This window comes from Hipposideros armiger, unplaced genomic scaffold (assembly GCF_001890085.2).
Source record: "Hipposideros armiger isolate ML-2016 unplaced genomic scaffold, ASM189008v1 scaffold_233, whole genome shotgun sequence".
NCBI lineage: Eukaryota > Metazoa > Chordata > Mammalia > Chiroptera > Hipposideridae > Hipposideros > Hipposideros armiger.
The window spans coordinates 1,546,583-1,566,128 of record NW_017731583.1 but is presented as its reverse complement, the minus strand read 5'-3'; the positions used below and the strand labels follow the sequence as shown (position 1 = coordinate 1,566,128).

The 19,546-nt window shown below is 38.0% G+C and overlaps 1 protein-coding gene across 5 annotated transcripts in view; it reads left to right on the top strand.

Annotated features, from left to right (window-relative positions):
* The window catches only part of GRIK1 (glutamate ionotropic receptor kainate type subunit 1), a 366,775-nt gene extending 347,480 nt beyond the window's left edge, over positions 1-19,295 (top strand). For 2 of the 5 annotated variants that reach the window (XM_019654979.1, XM_019654978.1), the window contains 3 exons: positions 1,425-1,675; positions 18,339-18,425; positions 18,831-19,295. In XM_019654979.1, the coding sequence (XP_019510524.1) occupies positions 1,425-1,675; positions 18,339-18,425; positions 18,831-18,986 (494 nt within the window). In that variant the 3' untranslated portion in view covers positions 18,987-19,295. Of the gene's footprint in view, positions 1-1,424; positions 1,676-3,031; positions 4,676-18,338; positions 18,426-18,830 lie in introns of those variants that run through there. The other 3 variants (XM_019654982.1, XM_019654980.1, XM_019654981.1) reach the window with 2 other exon arrangements.
* Positions 19,296-19,546: the final 251 nt, after the last annotated feature.

Here is a 19,546-nt window from a genome sequence, read left to right as displayed (position 1 = left end):
TTTTTTCTATGTTTTTTGTTGCAAAAATGCATCATGACTTTTCCGACAAGCCAATATTTCTATCCAAAACTTAAAAGTTTGCAAACAGAAAGAGCCAGGGTGTACTCCTACTAAGTAGAAGAAATATGAACACTTCTTAGCCTCCAAGGAGATATTGAGTAAATGAATCTTCCCATCCTTTCATCTCTTCCTTTGCATTGATTGACATAGGAAGCCAGTACTGGGCAAGCTATGGCCACAGGCAAATGTTGGTGCTTTCTTACCTTGAACATAATTAAAAGTTTCATGACATTACTGGAAGATAGAGTATAAAAATGTCAATAAAGGCCTTGCAAATTTTCCAAACAACTGAATTTTATAGGACCTTTGAATTAACTAAAACCTATTTTTAATAGTATATTAATAGGTGTATTGGTCAGTATAGACTAATTACCATAACCAACATCTGCAAATGTTCAGTGGCCTACACAGTAAATGGTTATTTCTTTTTTTTTTTCTTCTTAAGATTTTATTGGAGAATTGGGGGAGGGGAACAGACAAGTTGCTGTCCTTTTTGTTCTTCAGTCTAGTTGTGGAGGATGTTGCTTCACTGGCCCAGGTCGAGCTGTTGTTCACCATCTTAGCTGTAGAGGGCAGCATCACTGGCCCTCATGTGGGATCCGAACCAGAGCCCTGCTGCTCAGAGCTGGCGTCCCAAGCCAACTCTTAACCAATGCGCCACTCGGCAGGCCCATAAATTCTTATTTCTTGACCTTGTCCTGGTCCAAAGTGGATTGAAAGAGACTCTGCTTCATGCAGTCATCCTGGGACTCAAACTCCTTGGAATTGGTGGTTCCACTACCCCTAGTGACTTGAAATCCTTTTCTTTTTGCTATGTATTTGGGGAAGGGAAAGTAGAGAATTATGCTGTGAGGATTTATGAGACAGGATTGGAAATAATCTTACATCACTTTAGCTCCCAATGGCTAGAAATTGGTTACATCACCCCACTAATTTGTAAAGGAGCCTGGGAAATGTCCATCTACTCCGTTGGAAGAAGAGGAAATGACAGTAGTGAGTATCTAGCCAGCCTATCACAATATCAATCAAAAGCCTAGAAAAAGTAGACTCTAAACAATGAAACCTCTTAATTAATGTAGGAAAAGATTCATGAAAACCTCACTAGAAGCAGAGGTACATCACAGAATTCCCAACTCTTCTTTAAAAGGAACAGACAGTCTGGGCAAGAGTTCATCTCAACAGGTCAGCTATCCCCTTTCCAATTATTTAGAGCCTTCAAATTATAGGATTGAACTTTTGTGCCCTTTGCCAGTCAATTTGTGGATTTCCCAACAGCCAAAAAATAGTTATCTCTAAGACAATAATCCTTCTTCACATCTTCTTCCACCTTTTGGTGACCGATATCCAAATGACCTTACTTCCAGGCTCTCCTTACCGGGACAAAATTACTATTGCTATCCTTCAATTACAAGAGGAGGGGAAACTGCATATGATGAAAGAGAAGTGGTGGCGGGGAAATGGCTGCCCCGAGGAAGACAGCAAAGAGGCCAGTGCTCTGGGAGTAGAGAATATTGGGGGCATCTTCATTGTTCTGGCTGCTGGACTGGTCCTTTCTGTATTTGTAGCCATCGGAGAATTTATATACAAATCACGGAAGAACAATGACATTGAACAGGTGAGTTCTCTCTTTCTAGACCTGGGTAGTTTTTATTATTATATGTCTTAAGTTTGGTTGGTTTGTTTGCTTTTTAAGGATGCTTGCACTTTTTTTGGTAACAGTCTATTGAATTAGATGCCCAGAAGAGTCATTTTTGTGTCAGAGCAAAGAGCTATTGAATCCCTGTTAGGCACTGCTGAGACTTCAGTCCCATCACTTATTAACGAGGAAAAGAAAGCAAAGCACCTTATCCATTAAATCCAGTTAGTGCTATTAGGAATGACAGTACAGAAATTTCAAACTCAGTTAATTTATGGAATAGTTATTTGCTCATAAGATAGAAACCCTGGATACAGCAGGAAAGAAATAAATCCCAAATTGGAAAAGATATAAAAAGATCTTTGAAAGAAATATTACCATCCCTTAATGTAGATGCTGAGCCCACGTACTGATACAAAGCAATTTATATAAATATATAAATATAATATTTGAAACTTAGCACTTACCTCTATCAAGGTATACTTTGTAAAAGATAATTCACCTTTATTTATTTATTTTTTTTGCTAGGAATATGATAAACAACACAAAATGACAATAAAATATATTAGAAACTTTGTTTTTCCAAAATTATATTTAGGATGATTGTTGATTTCAACAGCCAACTGCTTTTGTCTTTTCTTTTATTTTTGATGGAAATCGTACCAGTTTACATTCTGAATCAGATGAATGTGACTAAAGATGATTCCTTCATAGACATACTAGAATAAATAAAATACAGAACTCATGGCCATTGTAGTATATTAGGCCACCCATTGAATTTAAAGATATTGTTAGAATGTCAAGACGATGAACTATAAACAGGGCTACTTTAATGCTCAGCTATCACTGTCTTGAAATTCTTAATCATTTTTACCAGGGATCCTACATTGTAATTTTGCACTGAGCCATGCAAATTAGGTAGCCAGTTCTGATGAATAATCTCACACTAGTCCCACTCCCCTCACATGGAATCTCTCCTTAAAGCTCCCAAATCCGGGTTGATTGATTGTAAACTGGTTTCATCATGAAAAATTTCCCCAAATCACAAGGCAACTGTGAGAACATGAAGCAACCCTTTCCTGGACCCTGTTAGAGAAAACTGTCCAATTAAAAGGGAGAATGGACCGGTCTGCTTTGTTTTAACTTTCAATTTGCTCTGGAGGTGTCTTGTTTTATGCAACTAATTTGACAAATAAAAGCTTGTATATGTTATGCTTTAATGTGCTTCTCATGATTGCCAGCTTCATTTGATTTAAATTTTCATTTAAACATTCATTTTTGCTTCTGATTTATTCATTTTTCTATATTTCTTTTCTCATTTCTTTTGCATGCGAGGCTTTTTGTTTCTTTTATGGACTGCAGTGTAAACAAACCCATCCGACCAACTCTACTTCTGGAACCACTTTATCTACGGATTTAGAATGTGGCAAATTAATTCAAGAGGAGAGAGGGATTCGGACACAGTTCTCAGTTCGTACTGTGTAATCAGTTAAAAGGAAAAAAAAAAAGTGTTCCCAGAGGATATTGTTCCTCCTAACTGGCGTTGTCAGTGCTATCTGTATCTACAAAGCATAAATAGTCATAATTCCGTATCTCTTTAAGATAGAAAAACTCGTGTACTCTAGATGTTAAATTCAATGCACTGGAAACAGATGTGCATTGTGTGTTGAAACGGGGATATAATTGAGGCCTATAGACTCCAAGAGATGTGTGTATGTAGAGAAATACGCTGTACCACCAAGTTGTCTTAGCTCTGTCTTCATACATTAAAAATAAGCAACTCTTTCCTCATGAAAAGTAGATTTAGACAATTTAGACATTACACAGTGCAAAACATGAAAACAAAACGCTAATTTTATGGACTACTTTTCATCTTGTGAACTTTGTGTTTTCCTATTTCCTTCTCCCTGTCTGAAATGTTCTGTAGATCCACACACTTTCAAACAACCCAAAGCCCTACCCTTTCATTCTAATTCCAGAACAACGTTGATTTTTAATTCAAATTCATTTCACAATTTAAAATGGATTATTTAGACAAAAACTCAAAGATATCTTAGGTTTTGAAGATGCAAAAAAAAAAAAAAATGTGATCCGGAAAAGGAAAATGAAACTCGAAACCTCTGGTGTCACAAAAGAGCATGAGCTGCATAAGAACATCACTCAGGAAAGCACAGTGAGTTACTGGGTAGGAACTCATTAACATCAGGCTCGCCAGTAACGTTGACTTGTAGAGCTCAACAACTATCCGTAAGTTCAGAAAGATAGTGTGCTCAGAGTCTCTAAGGAACTGTGAGGCTTTTTTTTGTTGTTCAAGCTATCTGTTATTTCTTGCAAGCTTCAAGCAAGGTCCTCAGCTAGGAATTAATGCACAGCATCTTCTATTTTCCACTCACTTCACCCTCTCTCTTAGCACTGATGAACATCTTTTCACGAGATGTTATTTCATTCCCTTCCCACTCACCCAGGATAGAGTGGTTGTTCTTGGAGCAATCTTTTCTGAGCATTGGCACTTTCACACTCGTTTCTCTGCCTCCTTTGCCATTATCCATTCATTCCAAGTGCATTGGGGAGAAGGGCAAGGAGGAGAAAATAGAGGCAAGGATTTCCATACACATTAGTTACAGATCTCTGTAGATTTATTTTCCACCCACACTCAAAGTGCTGTAAATAATTCCCCCTCTAACTCAGCTTGGTGACATTGGAAGCCAACTGCATATTTAATTTGTTGTGGCTGAGGCTATCTGTGTCCCTCTGGGCTTGTGTCCTCTTCACAGTGAGTAGGGGAATTGAAGATACCTTTCATCTTCCCCCAGTATAGGAGCAATTGTTCTTTGTTCTCGTTAATGGGATCACATTTTGACATATGAAGTGACCCCCTCACCCCCAACCATATTTCTCAGAAGTAGAAACATGCCATCTGTGCAGTTATGTAACATTTTGCCTTCTCTTTGCTTAGCTTTAAATGGGTCCCAGTTTTTGAATCACAAGTCTCTCTCGTCAACTCTGTATGTCTCCACTAAAGCATGTTTGGGAAAGTTGACTCTTGCCCTGATTGTTTTTCAGTCTTACTTTTTTATTTAAATAAATGTAGTTTTAAGAAAATAGTTGTAAATTACACTAACATTTATTTACTGTTGTTACTGAAGTGAAAGCAACATACTGTTTGCCCTAGTTCAGAGTTCACATTTTTAAACTCAGTAGAATCAGATATCATGTTAAATATTATATTATTTTAGCTTCATAATTCATTGGTTCTGTATATAGAAATTACAAAAGTTTATATTCCCAAGGACTATCTAATAAACCACAAATGCTACCAAAAATAATAAACGGGTGATTGATGAAGCATAAATGATCAGGGCTGACAATAACAAAACTTCAGTTTCTATGGCCACTATCCTTTAAAAGTGTAATTCAGAGGTTGAGATAAAGAAATGAACCTTTCCAAAAATTAATATTTGTATACTCCTATAAGCTGTATACTACCCAATTCTGACATGTATATATTACTTTATGGCTTTCAAAATTTTCTCACATATGACATTACGTTTAATCCTTTCAACAATTTTATTTCACTTTTACTAACAGAAATATATATCAGAGTCAGCTATCTGGAGTCCTAGGCTTTAGAAACAGAAGATAATTTTCTATTTATAAATCAGTAGCACTTTAGGTTCAAGTTCTAATACAGATGAATGCTTAGTAAATGCAGACAAGGGACTGAATTTCAAAGCTACTTGGTTTCTTAATATGTGATACAAGGATACAGTGTCTAGCTCATAAAGTTGTGTTGAAGGAGTATTTTTTAAAATAGGTTCCACCAACAGGTGTTAGTCAAATAAGATTTTTGTGATCCAGTAACCCATGGAGTATTATGCTAAATGTTCCTATATTGAGTGACAACAGTGTACGTAATATGTTATCTGGGATGCATTTAGACTTTTCAACAAGATGAAAAAATATCCAGCATTTCCTAAACTTAATAGATCACAGAATTTTTTTTTCCCAAAGCATCTTGACAGACCAGTGTTTACAGATCATATTTCAAGAAACGCTGGTACAATAGGTATCTTATGCAGTAAGAGTCTACAAAACACTTTATACCATGCCTAGCATGTAGTCGCCACTCAATAGATAATAGTATTTATGATTTGGGGTAATTTTTAACTTCCCTGAGCTTCAGTCCTAGGACTTCATTTGTCAAATGAAGATAATACATTGACTTATACCAGAAGTGACAAAAAAATGTATCCAAGTAGACACTTTGGTCGATGTTGCTCAAGCAATAGTTTGCCATAATCAGAAGTGTCTGGACGCTGATGGTAACCACTTTGAGATTGCAGAAGTCAAACGTGACTTGTATTCATTTTTTTTGTTATTGGTATATATTGAGTATTGCAATTTTAATACAGTTTTCCTTTGTTAAAATGTGTATACATTTTTTTTGGCACCCTCAGTATTTGCTGTGAGAATTAAATGAAGTAATATAGTGGCATAGAAAATGAAATAATTTATAAGAGCCCTATTAATAAATATTGGTTAACAGATGTTATAGAGAAATTAAGTGTTGTTCTCTGGTCACACAGGCAGTAAGTACAGTTTATCATGCATCTTAAAACAAAATCAGTTTGGAAACCAGGTTTTCCAATTTAGAAGTCCAAACTGTCTCTAAGCCCACTTTTCTTCACACAAGCAATAAAAAGCAACGGCAAGTTCATTGCAGCCAAGAGAAGGACAAAATTGGCCATACATGACAATCTATAGTGGAAGTTATGAACCTCATCTCTAGGAATTCTAATCTAAATAGTCTAGAATTGGGGCAGGACAGTAGTACTTTTTAAGGTACTCAGTTGATTCTAGTGTGTTGTGGTGATCTAAAGCAGCATCTTACATGAATAATTGGCACTACATAAGCCTTTGCTGTTTATTGATTGATTCTAGCGGTAGGATGACTAATTCTAAGTAAGATAGGCAGCTAGTATTTAGCATTCAATATGCAATACACCCTTTGAAGGGAGAATTCAGGAAGAAACTGTGCACATCTTAGAGACAGAAATTTCGCTGTATTCAATTGATAATCGTCATATTTAGTTATAAGTGCTAAACCTACTCAAAATGATCAAACAGATGGTTTACTGCTCTCTCTGTGCCCTTCTCTCTCCTTCAGGAACCTCCATTTATTTTGGACACTGAGGGTCCTTACCCACTCCCCTTTCTCCCTGTATACATGCTCTCAGACAGCCAATTCTTGCCATCAAGTCAATGACCACTAAGTGACACCACCAGGCGCCATTGCATTTTAAGTAAAATCTAGGGGGAAAAAAAAGGGCTTGAACATGAAAGAAAAAATTCAAACTCTCTATTTTTATAGTTAAACTATTTATACAGTTCCTAGATTTTGGGGTACCTCAAAAATCACCTGGGCAAAATACGTAAAATACGGATGATAAGCTCCACCTCCAGAGATTCCTCCTCAGTGAATATAGTCCAGGAACTGGCATTTTTAACAAAAGCTGAAAGTGAAGGCTTAAAACTAGTTGTGCCCATGAGTTTTCATAAAAATTTGATTTAATAAGCAGTTTTCTCTAAAATTAGGTCATGTACATGAGTTTTCATTAAAACTGTCCAATACAAGTGTTGTTGTTTTTTTTAAATAGCTTTTCTTACATAAGATTTTTTCCCAGCCATCCTAAATATGGCTGTTATACTTAAAAGTGGCTATGAAGCAAGAGTTCTCTTTAAAACTAAACACAGCATTTTGACTTCAAATTTGGTGGTACGTGTGAGTTTTTCTTAACACAGGCAGGGTATCTTGTAGCTTATACTTTGAAAAGTATTATTTAGCATGAGGAGGAGAGCAGAGAGGTACGAAAACATTGAACAAGTGTATCAACAACCGTGGAGCACGTAATGTTATCTAATTTGTTTCCTAACAAGCCTGTCTATAAGCTAATGCAATCAGAGAAAAAATAAAGCTCATTCTGTTTTAGACTAAAATTATGAATTGAATTATTTTATAGTTCTTCCAGCAAAATTGGAACCCCCCCATGAAATACATGGTGGGTAGAGATTATGCCCTTAGGATAATCACTTGCATGATATGATTATAAACCTATCTAAGGAAAATTATTTGCAAACACCACACCACCTCTGACTAGTATTATATTATGCTCTAGATGAGCCATCTGTGGTAAAGCAGCAAAACAATGAATATCGATTAGTTTCCAAGCCCATGACCCTTCTATTGTAAGGTCTACTTCCCAGTAAGCAATTTAAAAGTGGCCTGAACAGCCTTGAAAGGCAAAAGGAAAGCGAAGCAGTCTTATTTCTTATACAATTTTCTGTACATCTAACGGTGCCAAATGGCATTATTAATTAACTCTTAGCGATAATGAAAAATTTCTGCTTGGTGCTGGAGTTTTAACTTTAGGAACCATCTCATTAGGCTTTTCACAGTTATGAAATTTTATGTCCAGATGCACAAGCATATTAAAAACATTGTTGCTCTCCAAATTCTCTCCATAGAGACTGATCTCATAGAAAATAGGATTCTCCTTTAAATATTTCAACGACATTCTATTTGCAAAGATAAGGGCTTTCTTGTGATAGAAAACCAACTTTGCAGATGTGCTGTGTGCTTTCACGCCTGACAGAATCTGAGCTTGGTAGGTGCCAGCCCAAATAGGGCTAACTGTCACAAGGTAGACATCCAGAAACACACACACACAAAGGAGCGAGACCTGAGTGATGTAATGAAGTTACTGTAGTTCCTCTTATCATTTAAAACTTGTGAATTTAGCTTGACCAGCACTTTCTTTCTGCCCGATTTTTCAACTGGAGAATTTCAAACTCCAAATATTCAGATTTCTCCAGTTCAAAAAAACAAGTTCCCTTGATCACATAGCCTTTACCAGACATCAGCACTAGGAAACGAAACAACCGTCCCTAGATAACCACCCTAACGTGGCATTCCTTTCCTCAGTGTCACTCGGCACAGCAGCCAGTGCTTCCAGGTGCCCTCAACTTCATTCCTTCTGTATTCTGATCACCTCATTTAATAAGCTATTTGGAGAAGTCTCTGTAATCAGGTTATTTCTCTAAGTGTGCAAAGGGGCTTTCCTTTGCCTGGACACCCAAACATTCATCAATTAACAAAGAGTCCAGGAAACAGTTAACATCCATTTACAAGTGTCTTTTCCAATGTACAAGTTGGCACTCTCTTAAAAACCGAACAAATGCTGAAAAATGTTTATGGCCCATTGGAAAGATGACTTGGGAATCACAAGCCAAGGATTCAGGTTCCCACGCTGAATGGCTGTGTGTCTTTGGGCGAATTATTGCACATCCCCCATCCTCACCACTTTCCTCATCTGTGGCGGGGGGGGGGATTACATTTAAAATTCTCTTCCAACCATGGTATTTTTAAAGTCTAGTAGAAAATTGAAAGAAAATAAAATGATAGAAGCAATGCCAAAAAACAAACAAAATGCTTGGGGATTACATATATATTATATATAAAAATATATTTTATAAACATATAAGCATACAAAATATATTTTTATAAATATGTATGTATAATTCCCAAGCTTTTTTTTTTTGGCATTGCTTCAATCATTTTATTTTCTTTCTATTTTCTACTAGACTTTAAAAATTTATAAAAATATATAAATATGGGTATTTAATAAGATTGTGTATATATGTATTTAATAACATATCTCAGACATGTTAAATCCTTATTTTAATAAAGAAAAGTACCTTGCCCTGCCCCAGTACTTCCGCATGGAATGGGCTACAGCCATTATGACATCAAAGAGTAAGAGGGTTCCCATCCAATTAATCATAAGCAAATCATTACAAATATAGTGAATGTTATAGAAATAGAATCATTCTTGCCTTTGATAAGCTTACAGGCTAGATAAGTAAAATTTTAAAAACAAAAACCAAGGCATGTACCTAAGAAGCTATTTGGAGCTATGGAACTGATTACATACTCAATCACAACCCAGAAAGGGGGAGATCAGTGGGGCTGGAATGCATGGGAAAGGCTTTACTCTAAGAAAAACATAAGTAATTCTGCTAAAAAGAGACAAATGGAGACCAAGGAAAGGAATATGTGCCTTTATTTTCCATTGCTTTTATCCCACCCTTCCTCCACCATCAAGCATCAAGGTTTTACATGCACAGCTCCCGAGCTAGAGATGAGTCACTCTTAGCTTTTGAGTTTTAAGTTCACTTTACAGATTTGTAGCACAGACAAAAATCTTAAAAATCATGGCTTTCAGTCTTAGGATCCAAGTGTTTTGTTAAATAAGTTAGTTGTTTCAATTCAGAAAATGTATCTAATTAGCAAGAGCCAAACCCAAAGGACCACGGTTGGAGAAATATGTATCATGATGTTTTCCTACCTCATTTTCCTACCCCTGACCAGTTTTTGACCACTAGGGAAGAAAGAAAAAGTTGGAGAGAAGTCATTAGAGCCTAGATGCTATCCAAATTCCTGTGATGACATCATGATCACCCCTGAGAAAAATCCCAACTTGGAGGGACAGGAAAATAGAAACTTCAGGCAAGTTCAGAGAGTCCAGAGCAGAAACTGCTGTTGTTAGGCTTACAGGGTGTAGCCCAGGAGATGGCAAGACCTGCAGGAAATTCTTACATCCCACCCTCTCGTGAATGGTAGAATTACAATGTCTAGGAAGTGAGCCTACGAACATCTTCAGAGAGTCCTGCTCAACCCAGGGGATGCATCTAAAAATCCATGGCCCTTCTCAACCAAGAGCCTTGTGGAAGGGCTGAGAGAACCAGTGGACTGGAAGAATTGAGGCTGGAGTGGAAAAGACTCAAGGTGTAGACCTCACATGGAGACCATGATGGGACCACAGGCATCTCAGAGGACATGGCAGAGATAGAGAGCAGTACCCATGGCCTAGTAGGATATTACACCACAGTGGAAGTCAAAAGGACAGAGGGTGGCCATGGACCAGCTGCTCCCACTCTCACTGCCCCAACCCTCTCAAACCTCTTCTAAGCCCAGATTCCCCTGAGAAAGAAGAGAAGGAAAAGGGAGGTGAGGAGATGCCTACATTAACTGAGCCATAAACCAAAAGAAAATTTAGTTGTTAACCAAAAGTGAGTTACCTTAGTTGACAAGATCTACTAGCAGATGGGGACCTCTAAGCTAAGGTAATATCTATGATAATTTTTTTAGCGGCATCACATAGGTTTTTTTTGCACACCCCAGTTTATAAATTGAGGAAAACGTATACTTACTACATGTCAGCATAAGTTGGTACCCCAAGAACTCTACATGTAGTCCACACATACACTGTGGACAATGAAAACATTCCATTAGGGTTAATTTACCTTGAGGCAAGGACCGTTTTCTGTATAAGAAGGGACACACAAAGAATTTCTTGGAGGTTTATTTTTATGGACCTAACAGTCTCTAAGTTGCTGAAAGGACCAGACCTGCTTCTCCGTGAGGTGAGACAAAGCCATGCCCCATAGCATCATCTCAGACCATCAGCTCAGAGCACCTGTCATATACATGTGAGGCCAATATTCAGAGAAAGTGTGTTGGCTCCAAGCTTACAAACAGGGCTGAGATAGGCTCAGGAAATGTAGGGGAGCCTGAGAGAAGCCAGAGAGTCAGAGAAAAAAGTCACACTGGCCTCTGACAATAACTCCAGAGAGGAGAAAGGCACTGTGGGTACTTTGGATTGGCAGCCAAAACCACATTTTTGCCACTTGTAAGCAAGGAGAGCTGCTGACCTCCAGGTAAGTGAGGCCCGTCTGAAGCAGAAGCAACCCTCTGCTCGGTGGCCACAGGCTTGGGTGGGCAACTTTGCAGCCTCCATTCCCTTCTGTGCCAACTTTATTGGGGCAGGAAGTTTCAGCTGCTTTTGACCACTGTTCAGAGGCCCTGGGAGACCCAGGGGATGGTGTCCAGCTGGCCTGATGATGGACTCTGATGATATTTCTCCTCTCTAGTGCCTGCTTCCTCGCGAGCCTGGGACAGAGGGTGGGCACAATTTCTCTGTGTTCCCAGATTCCCACATCTATTAGGCTGTCTGTCCCCACATCTGTTTGTCTTATTCTACCCCATGGGTATCTAACTTCTGAAATAGCAGGTGGGAGCCCTTCTCAAGTATTCCTCAGCATGTAGGCTCTCCCATCGCCTGGTTGGACATTTTTTCTTAAAAGCAGACAGAACAGTCCTATCTTCATTCCCACCCTCAATCCTATATACTGGATCCTAAAGGCTCTAAAGCAAACTTTTCAATTTTTCCTTCTTTCAAATACCTGGCTACCATAATTACTAGCTTCAAAGTCTGCAGTGGCTTCTGTAGCTCCACAAAAGTCTATTTAAGAACTCAAAGCTGCAAATTCGACTCTTTCTTTCTGTCATCTCTACCCTGAGGGCAATGTAGGTAAAAGCTCTTGCATCAACTTTAAAAGTGGGGAAAAGGGTTGAGTTTCAGAAGAATTGGAAAAAGCACATGGATTAATACCAAAATGTTACATTGCCTCACTGTTAATCTCATTTTTCAAAGATATCTGTGAAATTATCCCTAATATTAAAGGAGAATGAATGTATACATCCTTTTACCCGAAGAGGTTGGGGGAATAGCCAGCCCTGGGCAGCCAGCCCCCAGGTAAAAAACTTCTTTAAGAATTCTTAAAAATAAATTACACACACACACACACACACACACACACACACACACACACGTCATTCCACAATATACTTACATTTATTTTAATGGAAGAAAAAGTTTTCTAATAAAATATTTAAATAAAAAAGAACCAAAGAGAGATGATCCTTATGCATCCAGTGTCATGAAGTAACTTTTTATCCCTCATAGGTATATTTTTTATGGCTTGAAGGAGCTCAGATGGGAAAACAGAATTCTAGGGCATGCATTCATGCAAAGAATTAGAAGCTTAAATCTAGGATCTCAAAGGGCAAAGATGTTGGCATGGCTCCAGGTGTGAGAACAAAGAAAATAGAGAAGAGAGGTAAAGGGGCATAGAGATGGGGAGAACGTCACAGAGGTTAAAAGAAGCTAGCAAAAATGTGTTAGCAGAGTCTACGTGCTGCCGCCGTAGGGAAGGCAGGGCTGTTGTGAGCAGTCATCTATGGAGTGCCAGTTTAAAATATCAAACGTGCAGGGAAAAGGGTGGGCAAAGAATGGCGTCTGGGTCACAGGTGGGCATAAGTGGGGACCCCCTCTTTGAAGTCTTCATTCAGCATCTGGATTTCCTCCCCCCTGAGATTTCTGGCACAGATTCAGGAGGTGAGAATCAGTTTCCTCATTAGCTCTCAGGCGCTTCTCATCATAACCACCATTCTAGAAGCGAATATGGTGGCTGACTCTCAACCCCTCAGATCCTTTTTTGTTTTTTGGGGGTGTTTTTTTTTTAATTCTAAGGATTGCTGTGTGAAAAATGGTCTAAGGATTCTGAATGAACACAGAAAACTGATAAAACCAGAGTAAATTGTACCCAAATCCTGAATTTTGGAACACAAGCACTTCACACAAAGTTGGTGTGCATGTAGCTACTCCAAGAATCTCCCTCCTTCCTTCATGTAATCAGTGGGGAATCACCAAAGCCTGATCTCGGCCCTTGGATCATCCGTTATTCTGTGAAGACATAAAACACTTGTGCAGATAGGCGACCAGACTTTCCAAAGTCTCAGCAAATATAGAAATAGGGCTCTTCTGTCCTTATTCCTTAACATATCCCGACTCTACTCCCAAAACATGTTAAGCATTCTAGGTTTGCCCCTACATTATTCCTCTGAGTTTAAGAATGGTCAGAAGGTAAATGCTTAGTCCTTCTTGCTTAAAAAAAAAAAAATCTGTGAAATACTGTCTCCACAGAACTATGGCAGTAATTTGACCAAACCAAGAAAATAATAATAGCTAGCAATAATAACCCCATTATTTCTCAGGAATAGGTTTATTCCTTGACAGTCTATATTTTACTGAAAATGGTTTTATAAAAAAGCTTCAAAGCATAGCTTGCCTTAAAGTTTTACAGCTCTATACATAAAATGAAAGGTTTCACACCTATAAAATGACAATATTATCCAAATCCTTCTACCATGTGTCACATGGGAATTTATTAGACAAAGTCACAGAGCTCTTCGAGTGTCTTTAAATAAGGAGCCTAATGAAGTAGGGAGAAACCTATATAAAATGTAAGATTTGTATTATATTATTGGCTATACCAGAGCTTCTAAAAACTAGTTTGTCAGAAAAACCCTTCAAGGTATGCATCCAAAATAGTTCTCCTAAATACACCAGTGAGAGGAAACCCTGATTATGTACAAGCTAAATACACATGAGAAATCAAGCTGATATCCATCAACCCGATGCCAAGTTTGCAACATTATGAAAGTCAATCCCAGACAGCCTAGCCTGGGTTTTTCTCAATATTTCACATTCAAATCAAATTCTAACACAGAGCTTTACTGACAACTTAAAAAAAAAAATGATTCTCCCGCCCAGACTTTTTTTTTTCCCAGGCAGCTTATTTTTAGGCACAAAACAAGAAGAACTTGATGAGTTCTTCCCACCCCTTCCAGGCAATGTTTGCAATACAAGGATGAAGGTGCCAGGGGAGAAGATAATTTATGCTCAGATTCACACTAGTACCAAGAAATCCAATATTGGGGGTTAATCCAAAGGAGGTGTCATGCCAGCAATTATAAAAAGAAACCAACCAAGGAGGAAGATAATGGTAAGCCAAGGAAAAAGCAGGAAAAGGAAGGATGGGGGCTCCGAGCACGAAGAGGTGCGGAAGAGCATGGCTTTCTGCAAAACAAACAAGCAAGCCCTTCTCCTTTGGAAACCAAAAGAGCTAAAGCTGTAGTTGAAGTTTCGGCGGCAACCTCTAGCAGTCTAACTTCTGCTTCTCAGTTCCCTTTCTTCTCTAAGAGAACACACACACACACACACACACACACACACACCACTTTATCTCTGGACAGTGTCAGAAACAGAATACAAGGCAGGAACGTAGTTTATTAGTATAAATTCATCTATAAGTGAATTTTCCTATCAAACTTATCATCATAGGGATTCATTATTATAAATGGGTTCATAAGCACGGAGACGGTAATTGTTTTCTAATGGCAAGGAACTGTAGATCGTTTTTATTTCCTCCTTGTAGTCGAGCACCTATCCTTCATGAGCAAGACACAAGCTGTCATAAAGCCTATTACTATACATAGGAAAACCTATTACTAACATACGAAAGTTATTTCATTATATTCATAACATTGTAAGTTATGTGCTGGGTAATAAAACAAGTCATAACAGGCATGGAAAATTCTATGTTTTAAGTATGTATAGAACCTACTTGAACTAAAACACTAATATATACAATTCAAAAAAATTGGTGCATAGAAGGGCACATGATGGCTAAAATGATAAAAGCTTCAACTTTTCAGTGTTCCTTCTATTAAAAAAAAAGTCAACAAGTGCCATAGACTAAAAATATTTTCAGTGATATATAAAATTTTACTTTAAAGAAGGGGAATACTTACAACATTCCAGGCATTGTGCTAAGTGTTTTAAATACATCAGCTCAATGATCCTCCTAATAGCTCTATGAAAAGGGTTTTACTATCATTTCCACTTTACAGATAAGAAAACTGAGTCCAAGAGAAAATCAACACCTTGCCCAGTATAACCCAGCTACCAAGCAACATAGCTGAAATTTAAACTCCAGCATTCTGACACCAGGGGCCAACTTACAACTATGGATATAATCTGTGATCATATCTGCATAGCCATTCAAAAGGTGAACCCCACCCACCAAGAAAAGTGGGAGGACCGAAAATGAAAGCTACAGAGGAAATTTCCAATCTGCAAAGCACTTGGAGATACTATTGGGGTAGCCTACCCCCATTTTCCCTTCCTCTAGAGCAGCGGTTCTCAACCTGTGGGTCGCGACCCCTTTGGGGGTTGAACTACCCTTTCACAGGGGTCGCCTAAGACCATCAGAAAACAAAAAGATATTTACATTACGATTCATAACAGTAGCAAAATTACAGTTATGGAGTAGCAACGAAAATAATTTTATGGTTGGGGGTCACCACAACATGAGGAACTGTATTAAGGGGTAGCAGCATTAGGGAGGTTGAGAACCGCTGCTCTAGAGCAAGGCACTAGGTGAACATCACTATGTCATATACTTTCTGATGAAATTAGAATTTAGGAACTTAAATCTTCATGCTTAAACACAATTTTTCTATGATTCTATGAACATGAGGGAGTTCATGAAAACCAAGTCTAGAAATAGAAGCTTTGGAAAGCTACCATAGGTTTGATCCTAACTCAAGCTCAATTTGTATGGGTTGTATGTCTCTTTAATTCTGAGAGTATAGAAGGCAAGTTGATTAATGAATAGAAGCCCCTCCTATGTCACTCCGTCCTGAGAAATGACCTTCACAGTTTCATTTCCTGTGGTTATGAGAGTGTGTGGTTTTCTTGAGCTCAGGGCTGGTAGGGGCCTTAAAGGTCACCCATCTTTCCTCGTGACTACAGGAAAAACTTGGAAGCAGAAAGGTCAGCCCCAATATCTTGGCATTTTCTTTTTGACAGCTGGAGACAAGGTGAGAATCGAAAAGAAATCATAGTTTGTGACCAAAGACAGAGAAACCAGACCACTGATAAAACTATATTTATATTCACTCTGACACTGGCAGCAAGGAATAAATACTTGGGGATCATCAGAAGAATAAAGACGGCTGTTGTATTTTAAGGCAATAAAAAATTTGGAGGAGGACATTGTTTTTAAAGAAAAACTTAAGTGACACATATTGTCAAGATAAGCTTTGTGACTGTCTCTCTATCCAAAATAGAAAAGGAAATACTTCACAAGCCCTCTCCTGGCTATGTCTCCTGTCTGAACCACATGTGGAGACTCACTTTGGTTATTTCAACGTAAAACGAAGGGAAATGTCTAAAATCAAATGTCTAACAGTTCCAATAAAACAGAAAGATATATTTCATAGAAAAAAGAATCAATAGAAAAGTTCTTATAGTGATTTAATAAAAAAAATCAATCAAGGTATAAGAGATTTCAAGTGAAAGCACTTGAGTTTGGGGAGTCAGATGAGCTGACTTCAATTTTTTTTGTTTTTGTTTTAGCTGAGCCATCCTGCCACCTGTTGGCTGCTCAGCAACAGCTCAGTTCAGGCCGAACTGCTGTTGCTCAGGGCTCGCACTCTTGAGCAAGCTCTTAACCAACTGAGCCACTCGGCCGGCCCCCAGATGGGCTGACTTCAAATGCAAGCTTTTTCTTTTAAGAACCATACTTCTTGGGCAAATGACTCCATACCTCTGAGAGCAAAACCCCCATCTGTATAATGGGCATAATAACTCCTTCCTTATGAGCTTGTTGGGGGACGTATTTGTTAAAATGTTTGTAAAATGGCCTCTTTCCTTCCCTCCCTCCTTCTTTCCATGTTAACGACCTTCCGGAAACTAGAAATGTCCTGTGCAAAGTAGTCTTCTTCCATTGAAATGAACTTCTGAGCAAAGGTTGCAAAAACACCAACACAACACTATCTACCACAATGACATTATAAAATATCCATTGGATCTTAGTGGCAACACATAACCTTCACATCACATAATGTTAGAAAAACCATTACATTTCATTTGTGACATACTTGCTGTAACATTTTTTTGAAGTGTAACTCATAGAAAACATTACTGAACTTGTTCTTGGTGTGACATGACACCCTTCTCAATTCACTAAAGCCACCACTTGCCATTTTAAAGAAAATTAACATTCGTGACCTGAATTTTCATTTTTTAGTACCATAGGAAAATGGAAATGAAATTCAAATCCTATAAACACTTATGTGTAAGAGACAAGAGGTCACTAGTGTTTTTGGAGCTGTATGTCTGGTAGGCCAATAATTTACATCTAGGATCTAAATATATATGTCTGGCTTTCAAATACAGTAGAAAAATGAAAAATGTTACTTATTGAAACTACATCAACTCTTTTATGGAACAAAATGGAGTGTAAACTTTCAAAAATACATGTTGTACACTGAAATGCAAGGATTGCACTTGACGTTGCACACACAAGACACCAGTTTCTTCCTATGAGGCACCCATAACCCAGACAAATCTAGTTGCATGTTGTCATTTAACTTTCAACCATGTTCATTTTGTGAGTTTATGGGAAAGGAGTACTGCTTGCACTTCCATACACTTTACCAAACGCTTTGATTTCTTCAGAGGTTGTTTTAAGAGTAATCTCATCAAAACCAATACTACTTTAGAGGAATCCCTACAAACAGGAATTTATCACTCAAAGATCTTATCCTGGCTGGAAGAAAGGACAGCAAATTATGTTTCATTATGCCCTGTATATACTGTGCATGTGAATACATACAGTGTAATTGTAATCGACATATATACCATTTGCATATGTCTAACATTTTGTAATCACAATTCCGTTTCCTTTTTGTATGATGCCATCATCTTTGCTGTGCAGTTCAGTGCCATATTATTTTCATTTCCACCACAGCTGCATCATTGCTGCTGCCAGATCTCTGTTTTCTGGAGAAAATATACAATTTAAAATTGTTTTTTTTTCTTTTTTTTATCAGAAAGGAAAGTCATCAAGAATTAGATTTTATTTTAGGAACAAAGTAAGGTTTCATGGGAGAAAAAAACAAAGCCTTGGTGTAGAGAAGGTTTGTTCATTTTCTATAGCATTCCTGAAGTGTCCGTATGCCTTGATCAACCTCTCAATGTTTGGGTCATCTCAATGGGGGAAATGACTTATTTTAACTCTATTTTGGTGTTTCGGCAAAGGTAAGTTGTCTATTTTGAGAGCCTACCTGGGTAGTTTTATATTATGGCGGTGAATGAAACCCCAAAGTTTGCCCCTCTAACTTGTTGCCTCAGTTTCCCCCAGTAGAAAAGGTGGGTGGCCAGCGGGTGGAGGAGGAGGTGTGGGAACTGGCCGAGAATTTACTTTGTGGCAGAGTTGCCTTAAACCAATATTCTGTATTTATAAAAACCTAGGCAAGAGACAGATCAACAGAAGATGGAGATAGCTCGGTTAAACTGATGCTCTATTATTTCATGTTCTCCAGTGTCTCTCTTTCAATGCCATCATGGAAGAACTGGGAATATCACTCAAAAATCAGAAAAAGTTAAAGAAAAAGTCAAGAACTAAGGGGAAATCTTCCTTCACAAGTATTCTTACTTGTCATCAGAGACGAACTCAGAGAAAAGAGACTGTGGCATGATCCAAGAAAACACCTTTTCAGGAAGAAAGTAGGATGCTTCCAGGAAGAAAACCACAGATGTTTGGGAAAAGGATTTCCTACAAGTGTGTGATGTATTTCTGTATATCTACATACATAACTCTGAGTATGTATATAGATATAAGAAATACCAAAGTTTAAAAAACTCACACAGATATTACTTGGAAAGTGACACTGGTTCTTTTAAATTGAATTTGTATGCTCACTTATTTTGCCTTTTCTCTTTCATTCCAATAAACTGCTGTGTGAACTTTCTAAATAATAATAAAACAACAGGGCTGTTTTTTTTCCTAGAACAAGTCCCAGTGTTGGTTTGTTCCCCTTACCTGCTCTCACTCACACTGTTTGGTTACCAGGTGTCATCAGCTGACAAGTTTGCTCTTTTGGTGAACCCTCTCACCTGTTCAGACAGCCATTTCTAACTGAGTTTTTAAAAAAGTGCTTTTAATTTATTCCAAACACCTAGTTATTACAGTAAGCGAGACCACTCATCTTTGTGTTTTAAATCTAATTTTATAAATAGTTTAAATGCTACTTGGAAC